This window comes from Pollachius pollachius (genome assembly GCF_949987615.1).
Source record: "Pollachius pollachius genome assembly, chromosome: 2".
In the NCBI taxonomy this organism is placed as follows: Eukaryota; Metazoa; Chordata; class Actinopteri; order Gadiformes; family Gadidae; genus Pollachius; species Pollachius pollachius.
This window is the reverse complement of record NC_136935.1, coordinates 48115331-48123513: the sequence shown is the minus strand read 5'-3', so window position 1 is coordinate 48123513 and position 8183 is coordinate 48115331. Positions and strand designations below refer to the sequence as shown.

The following is an 8183-nucleotide window of genomic DNA, read 5'->3' as shown; positions in this document are numbered from 1 at the left end:
CCCAAGGTTGACGTTTGACCTTTGACCTACCTTCGCCATGGAGGAGGGCGGGGTCCAGCAGCTCCATCATGTACTGGATCTCTGCGTCCAGCTGAGGCAGGTCGCACTGGGCCAGCACGTAGGTGAGCATGGGCAGGAAGTCATCCGCTCCATACATCCTCCCTGGGACAGAGGGGGGGGGGGGGGGGGGGGGGGGGGGGGGGGGGGGGGGGGGGGGTCAGTGTCCGGATGGGAGGAAGGTTTCCTCAGGTCGCAAAGGATTTCCTCCGATGTCAGGGAGTCCCCCCTACCCCCTCTCGCCCCTCTCACACACTCATTGTCTGTTGTACGTCCTTAAATTAGCAACTGGCATTGAGTTGCATACTAGCTATCTTTGTTGTACAAGGGGAATTCGTTAACCTAGCACTTGTTCTTGGTACTTGGTTCTATGAACATCCTTACTGTACCGACAGCGATATATTGTTGTAAGTGTTGTAAGTCTCTTGGATGAAAGCGTCCGTCTAATGCCCTTAATGTAAATTAAACAACCCCGCAGTGAATACGGATACATGTCGTGAATGAGCTGAGAGCGGGGTTAGGGCCGGCCTGCTCAAGGAGGTCCACAGGTAGTCTGTTGCCCCCAGTACCGTCGGGAGGGGGGTGGACCCCCGCACCCACGACTGCTCCGTCCTGCCTTTGCACATATGAAGTGTGCCCATGTGGCGCTTCATATTTATAGCGCCAACCAATAAAGACACATAGCCCTACAGTTTAAGAGGGGAGCAACTAGCACAGAGCGAGGACATAACGAAGCTTTTCTATTTTTACTGAGTGGGGCTCAAGTCTATATTGGACGCAATTTATTGTAATATAAGAACGGCCATCTGTTGCATCATGCTTCATCTTTTTCATGGGCTGTGGGCTTTGGGCTCTGCGCTTCCTGAGATGTCCTCCTTGATGCAGTAGCCAGTAAACGTGTGGTGTTTCCTGTGTACCTGAGTTGTCCTGCATGATGGCGTAGATGAGCTTGCAGACGCGCAGCACTAGCTGTTAGCCTCTAGCTGTTAGCTGTTAGCTGCTAGTGTGTGGTGTCCCCTCTTGTGTACCTGAGTTGTCCTGCATGATGGAGTAGATGAGCTTGCAGACGCGCAGCACTAGCTGTTAGCCGCTAGCTGTTAGCTGTTAGCTCTTGTGTACCTGAGTTGTCCTGCATGATGGTGTAGATGAGCTTGCAGACGCGCAGCAGCAGGGAGACCTTCTTCTCCGGCGAGTACATCTTTTTCATGGTGAGGAACTTGTGGCGGATCTTCTCAATGGCCACGGGGTCCGGGGGGACCACCCCATCCACCCCCAGCTCCAGGGGCCTCTTGGCCTTGGCCAGGGCCAGGTTCTCCTTCAGCTGCTGCCAGGCGCCGCTGCTCACCTGGTCCACAGACACACAACACTGAGGTCACTGAAACGGCTCGTCACTGAAACAGGGAGTCGCTGAAACGGGGAGTCACTGAAACAGGTCAGCACTGATACGGGTCAGCACTGGAACGGGGAGTCACTAAAACAGGTCAGCACTGATACGGGTCAGCACTGGAACGGGGAGTCAGAGTCAACCACGCAAGGCGACAGCCAGCCTCGTCAGGAGCAGTTAGGGTGAGGCGTCTTGCTCAGGGACACCAAGACACTCCTGGGATGGAACTAGCAACCTTACAGTTACAAGTGAACTCGCTCCCCCTCCTGAGTGACTGCCGCCTGACTTTACCGTTGTCCATCAATTCACTTCCCGCTCTGTAGAGATAGGTTTTCGAATTGGAGATGATTTAAACACAGTCCTTTTGTCCAAATTCACTCAAAATCACAGATCCGTTGTGGTTGGTTTTCATGTCATACCAGTGTGACTGGAGGTTCACACCACTGGTTGGCTCATCAATTATGTGGAAACAATGAAGCCAAGCATGAGTCCTGCCACATTGTATGAACCCGGCTGCATTGTGTTTAATCAATGCATACTTTTTCAATTGTATCACATATTTAAACTACGTCCTCTATTTAATGGCTTATCTATTATTAACAGACATAAATTGTACGGGGCCTAAAGAGATATACTATTTAGCAAGGAGCTCAGGTCAGGAGGTCAAGCTGGCCCTCTGGCCAAATAGGTTGCTGGGCTAAGGTGACCTGAAGCAACTGCAGATTAATACTGGTGTACAGGGCTTGTACATCAGAATGCATCATGGGAGTTTGTGTTGGCAATACAGAGAGTAAAGAGAGGTTTACTGTTAAATCCTAAAATCAACATAATTATATAGTGCAACCTAGGCTTCGCAAGAGAAACGCTGTGAAGTTTCAAACTCTGAAGTTTCAAAACAGTTTCAACGACTTCCAAAAATGACATCAGTTCAGCATTGATTCATAAACAATGACCATAACAACATTACTTCCAACAACTAACATTCCATTGCTGCTATGCTTCCGAAATGGCCGTGGTCACTGCAACGTGACCTTGCGATCGGCAAGCCCTGTTGAGGGTTTTATAGTTTAGTGTGCCATAACCTACATTGTGCCATAACCTACAATATAAAAATAACCGATGAGAATGACATTTTGAAAATCGCAAGCGGTTCTATTGGGAATACAACTATCAGGAAGTGGTATATAGCATTAAAACAACAGCCGTTGTTCACATTTCTAAAACTGAATTGAAAGTCAGTGATCAAAGAACAGGCCGAAGAAGGAGGGTCTATGAGCAGCGTTTAAAAGGTCCTGCTTCTTCATGAAACTACTCTGGTCTCTTACCTGGAAGTCATGGAGGGCCACCTCCAAAACACTCTTCAGTGGCTTCAGCACACACTTGTGCATGGCTTTCTCCAGGATGTGATCTGCAGGGGAGCACAGACACAAACACAACATACAAACAGTTTCATTTCTCACGTTTGAACGGGTCACAGACACAAACACAACATATAAACAGGGTTTCATTATTCACAGTATGAATAACACAATCAGAAAACCCCAAAGTGTCCCATTTATAAATTATTCATTGTTCACTGAAAACTCAATCACTACTCAAAAGTGTTTTGTTCCATCCACATTCAGGCCAGGTCAAACATTGCCAATTATATGGAAATTCATGAGAATCGCGAGCTCAACCTTGACACTCCTATGACATTAAACCATCCTTCCCCGACAGACCTCTATAAGCTATCAGCCTATAACCCTGAAGTACCACGAGTCCTTTAACACCGTGCTCATTATACCAGAGTCATGGCCAGGCCGGGGACCAAATGCAATGCTAGGCCTACGTAGCAGAAGCTACAGTGCTGTCCATTCATAAAGACCTCCGTCATCCACACGCCTCCATTGTGTTTCCATCAAACACCTCTTTATCCCCTCGCTTGGAATCCATCCCCTTTATTTTAAAAGGAGGGCTGGGACACTTCAGTTTAGGAATAACTGTATTATACTGTAATAACTTGTTTGCCCAGACATCAGGGCAGATAGAGTCTGGATAAAGCAAGAATGATAAATGATGTCAATTATTCCTACACTCGATTTACCAAGTCAAAAGCAACATGGTGGCGATGTGTTTACGTATCCACCACCTACGGGTTTACGAAAATGTCCTGGTTCTTCCCATGTGCAATTCAACCCTGTTTCCTCAGAACCCAGCCGGTGGATGTGCAATATAGTGTCCTCATGAGAAACTGAACGTTTGATCGAACCGTTTCCTTATGGCCAGTGACCTACAGAGAGCACATTGAGTTTGACCGCATAAAATAAATAAAACGGGTCATTTGTTCTTCCTGGAACGGCTCTAACCCAGCCGGTCAACGAAGGGAACCGGTTTGGTTGACCTCTGGAGCACTCCGAGGCTAAGACTTACACACTCGACCTCCAGATCAAGAGGAAAGACATTGTTGTTCACAGTGGCAGGAGCCATGAGCAAACATGTGTCCATGCAGAGGGAAGTAAAACTGAGTTACTTCTAATTTGCCTCCGCTATCAGAGCACGCACACACACACACACACACACACCCAACCACACACACACACACACACACACACACACACACACACACCCTTACCTCCAATTTCCTGTCTGCTTAAGGAGCTGGCGGCTTTCATATTGTATTCTGAGCAATGTTTGCTTTTGTACTAAACCTAGTTTTTGGATATCTGTAAATATATAACTAGACAATAACAAGCCCCCTCCCACATTGTCCGTCACTGTAAAGTAGGGTCAGGGGTAGAAAGTTCAAAAGGGTATAACCAGTTCAAAAAGCATGTTGTTTAAACACAGCATTGCAGCAATATCCTCGGCCCATCGCACATAAATGGTTTCGACACCCACGACGAAATGAGTTTGACTCAAATACAAACCTGCAATTTACCCTAAAAATCTAAAATAAATGGTTCACCACACACACACACACACACACACACACACACACTAAGGTAGGCAGCACTTCCAGGGACGTTTATATATAACTAATAGAAATGAGCACACACACACACAAACACACTTTATAATATACACTGTATATTAGAGATTGCGTTGCCTTGTGCCCACTGAGAATATCAGTTTGGTAGAAGCCTTAGCAGAGCCTGAGCTACACACACACGCACACACACACACACACACTAATGTAGGCAGCAGTTCCAGGGACGTGTATATTTAACTAACAGAAATGAGCACTCTCCCTCAAGGGGTTTCTGGTAAACATTGAGTGCTAGTGGACGAGCAGGAACCACTTGTCCGTTCCTTTGAAGAATGACCTTGGGTGTTAGGGAGAGTGATTTCACCTAGCCTGTCTGTCTGCTCTGGCATTCACACACTGTAGTAAACCTTGAATACCGGCCGGCCTCGGTGGAATATGAGCACGTAACACTTGGTCGCTGTGTGCCAAAGACCGAGGAAGCCTGGACAAAACCTACACACAACCTTTTCTGAACGGTTACTCGTCGGTCGCTTTAGTGAACGATTCTGAAGATTCTCTTCATTCCACATGAAGAGGCTTCGGTTGAAAACAACGACTGCTTCATAAACAACGTTGTTGTGCGAATGCTCTTACGAAAGAGAATATTAGCACAAGACAGTCTGTGCATTTCTGTGGTCAGTGAGCTCACAGAAGATCTGAGAGAATGGATCATTTCTATGTGCCGGAACAAGGCTTTGCTGTTACTGTTTACAAAGGACAAGGGGACGCGAGCTAGATAGCTCTCGTTCCCTTGTCCTTTAGATATTCATGTGCGAGCTAGATATTCATGTGAAAACTCCTCTGAATCAAGCATCCATTTCAGCAAAGTGCTTCAGAGTCAGATAACAACCACTTCCATATAATTACCAGCCGAGTAGGTCTCCAGCATGCTGTGGTCTCATTAATGTCATGCACAGGCATGGGAGCAGTGATTGAAATTCAGTGGAATTCCAGCCGCTCAAACAAGAAACCCAAGCTTGGCACCCGCTGTGTGTACACAATCTAAAAGTCTGCAGGATATCATGCCATTCTTTCACCCGGACTAACATGGAAATATTCCATCGGAAGACAAAAGGACCGTAGAGGCACTTCCTTCTACTACGATAGAATGCGAAAATTCGTCGGCGATGATTCACTCAAATGATTCAACCCATTCATGATCAAGATAAACATACATGCAGTACACCTTTTGTTTTCCAAGCATTGCTTTTCGGACAGTGACGAAGAGCTCTAGCCAGATCGCGTCCTACTCACCGATCTGGTCCTCAGGTATGAGGGACTCCAGGGGCGGGTCCAGCTCCGAGCTCTGCCGCAGGTAGGCCTTCATCTGGGTCATGAACTGCCGGATGGTCTGCAGGAAGTCCGTGGCCGTGGTGTGACAGCGGCGGTTCTCCTGCACGAAGCAGACGTAGTCCTGCACCAGGGAGCCAAAGTAGGAGCCCTTCTCCCGGGACAGCTCGGCGATCCTCTTGACGGCTCGCCGCTCCGGGGTCATGAGGGAGCCCAGGACGCCGCTCATCCGGCGGAACTTCCCCTTGAGGGCGCGGGGCAGGATGAAGGACCCCCCGCCCAGCCTCCGGCTCAGCCTCACCCCCACGTTCCTCCGGCGGGCGCTGAAGGGCCGCCGCCGCCCGTTCTCCAGGTCGTTCTCCAGACCCACCCCGTAGTCCTCCTCCTCCTCCTCCTCCTCCTCCTCTTCCTCCTCCTCCTCCTCCTCGCTGCTGTCCTCGTCGGGGTCGCCGCGGTGACGCGGGTGGCGGGCCGGGGTGGGGGGGAGGCCCAAGGAGAAGCCAGGGGCCCGGGAGTACTCCAGGGAGTCGGAGGACGAGGTGGACATGCTCATGTCGCTGAGGCGCTGTTCGCCGGGGGGGCTCCCGGCTCCTTCCTCGGGGTGGGCGGCCTCAGCGGCCGAGGGCGCCGCCGGCTGGGAAGGCGGGGGCTTGGCGCGCAGGATGGCCCGGGCGATGGTCTCGTCGTCCAGGGCGACGTGGCAGCGGTGGGACTCCAGGTCGGGCTTCTTGGAGGGCCTGGGCGGCGGCGGGTTTGACGCGGCGGCCGACGCGGCGCCGGCGGCGGCCGGCTTCTTGGCCGGGCTGCTGCTCTTGGCGCCCATGGACGGCGGCCGGGGAGCCTGGCGCCGCACTGACGTGGGTTGTTGTTGTTGCCTGGCAGCCGCGGCAACTGGCTCTGGCATGCCCTTCGGCTTGGGGACGGACGCCGGGGGCGCGGCCGGCAGCGGAGGCGGCTCGACCGGCGTGGGCGTGGGCGGGGGCTCGACCGGCAGCAGCGCCGGCGGGGGCGGGGCTTGCCGGCGGCTGGGCATGAAGCTTGGGGGCGGGGGGCGCGGCGGGGGCGTGAGGCGTGGCTTCGCGTCGCCGGCGGCCTTACCGGCGCGGCGGCGAGCGCCCTGGACGCGGGAAGCGGCGGCCGACACCGGGGGTCTCCTGGGGCTGGGCAGGGTGCGGGGGGGCTTGCGGTCACAGGAGGGGGAGGAGGAGGAGGCGGGCTCCAGCTCTCCCTGGCGGTGGCGGTGCGCCTGGAGGAAGAGCGGGTTGACGAAGCACAGGGCGCCGCCGGGCTGGCTCCGCGAGGACCCCGGTAGGGGGGTGTTGGCGCGCAGGGTGGGGGGCGCGCTGACGATGCCGCGCCCGGCCTGCCTGCCGCGGGCCCCGCTCCGGGACCCCCCGGGCGGCCCGCTGTCCGAGCGCTGGGGGCTGAGGGTGCGGCTCAGCGGGCGGGGGGGCGAGCAGGGTCGCTGGCGGCTGAGGGCAGAGTCCCAGAATCCTGGGAAAGGGAAAGAGAGGAACGCCGGGAGGGAATGGTTAACCTCGCGGACCCCCGACGGCGCCGCACCCGCCTGCCGACGGCTACAAGAGGGAGTCACCGTGGAGGGGGGCTCGGGTGTCAAGGGAGTCACACTTCGACGGGAGAAGAGAATCACAACACCGCAGTCGCACGCACAAGAGGACACATGGGATCCAACGGGCTAAACAACACCCCGGGGGGCTCTTACTCACGGCAGCTCCGTTCGGATATGCCCTCGAGGTACAAGGTACGAGTAGTTTGAAGTCCGTCCCCACACTTGTGGCGCTCTCCTGGGGAGTGTCTGCCGCTCTCGCAGCTACTGGAGCCGTGCGAGTTTAGTCCTGTGTCTGTGCTCTGAGTCACTGGATACCAACTCACTCACACACCCACACATACGCGCACACACACACCCAGCGAGCCAGAGAGGGGAGTCACCAATGTTAATCTCTTAGTGGGAGGGCCCCAAGCACACGCGCACACACACACACACACACACACACACACACACAGACACAGTCGCCCCACTGCCTTGTCCTGCTTTCCACTCCCATTTCCTGCTACGAATGCCCGGCCCCTTTCCACTCTGCTTCGGTTGCTCCTTCTGTTTTTTTTCCCAGTTCCAGCTCAAACTCCATGGTTCTTGTTTGTTTTCCCCATTTATCTGTCTTTCTTCTGCACTTTAACAAAACTCCTGTCTGTCCCTGGGCTCACACTCTCACCTCAACTGAATCCCTTCGTTCGCTCTACTCGACTGCTGCTACAACACGGCCGTCCCTCACTCAACACTCACCCCTCAGGCTGAGAGATGCACTCATGTCACAGGAATAGAGCTGTCGAAAACTCTCTCTCAGGCAGTACCCAGCCCTCGACCTACCATGAAGCTGAATCATGGGTACAAGTGGAAAATAGAAGCTTCCGAACTGCCATTCA

At 53.1% G+C, this 8183-nt stretch overlaps 1 protein-coding gene across 3 annotated transcripts in view; it reads right to left on the bottom strand.

Annotated features, from left to right (window-relative positions):
• The window catches only part of LOC307071104 (ras and Rab interactor 2-like), a 28810-nt gene that overhangs the window by 4000 nt on the left and 16627 nt on the right, over positions 1 to 8183 (bottom strand). For all 3 annotated transcript variants that reach the window (XM_079729991.1, XM_079729993.1, XM_079729992.1), the window contains exons 8-11: positions 5703 to 7232; positions 2767 to 2849; positions 1177 to 1402; positions 31 to 162 (exon numbers count right to left, since the gene is read on the bottom strand). In XM_079729991.1, coding sequence (XP_079586117.1) covers positions 31 to 162; positions 1177 to 1402; positions 2767 to 2849; positions 5703 to 7232 — 1971 coding nt within the window. The remainder of the gene's footprint in view (positions 1 to 30; positions 163 to 1176; positions 1403 to 2766; positions 2850 to 5702; positions 7233 to 8183) is intronic.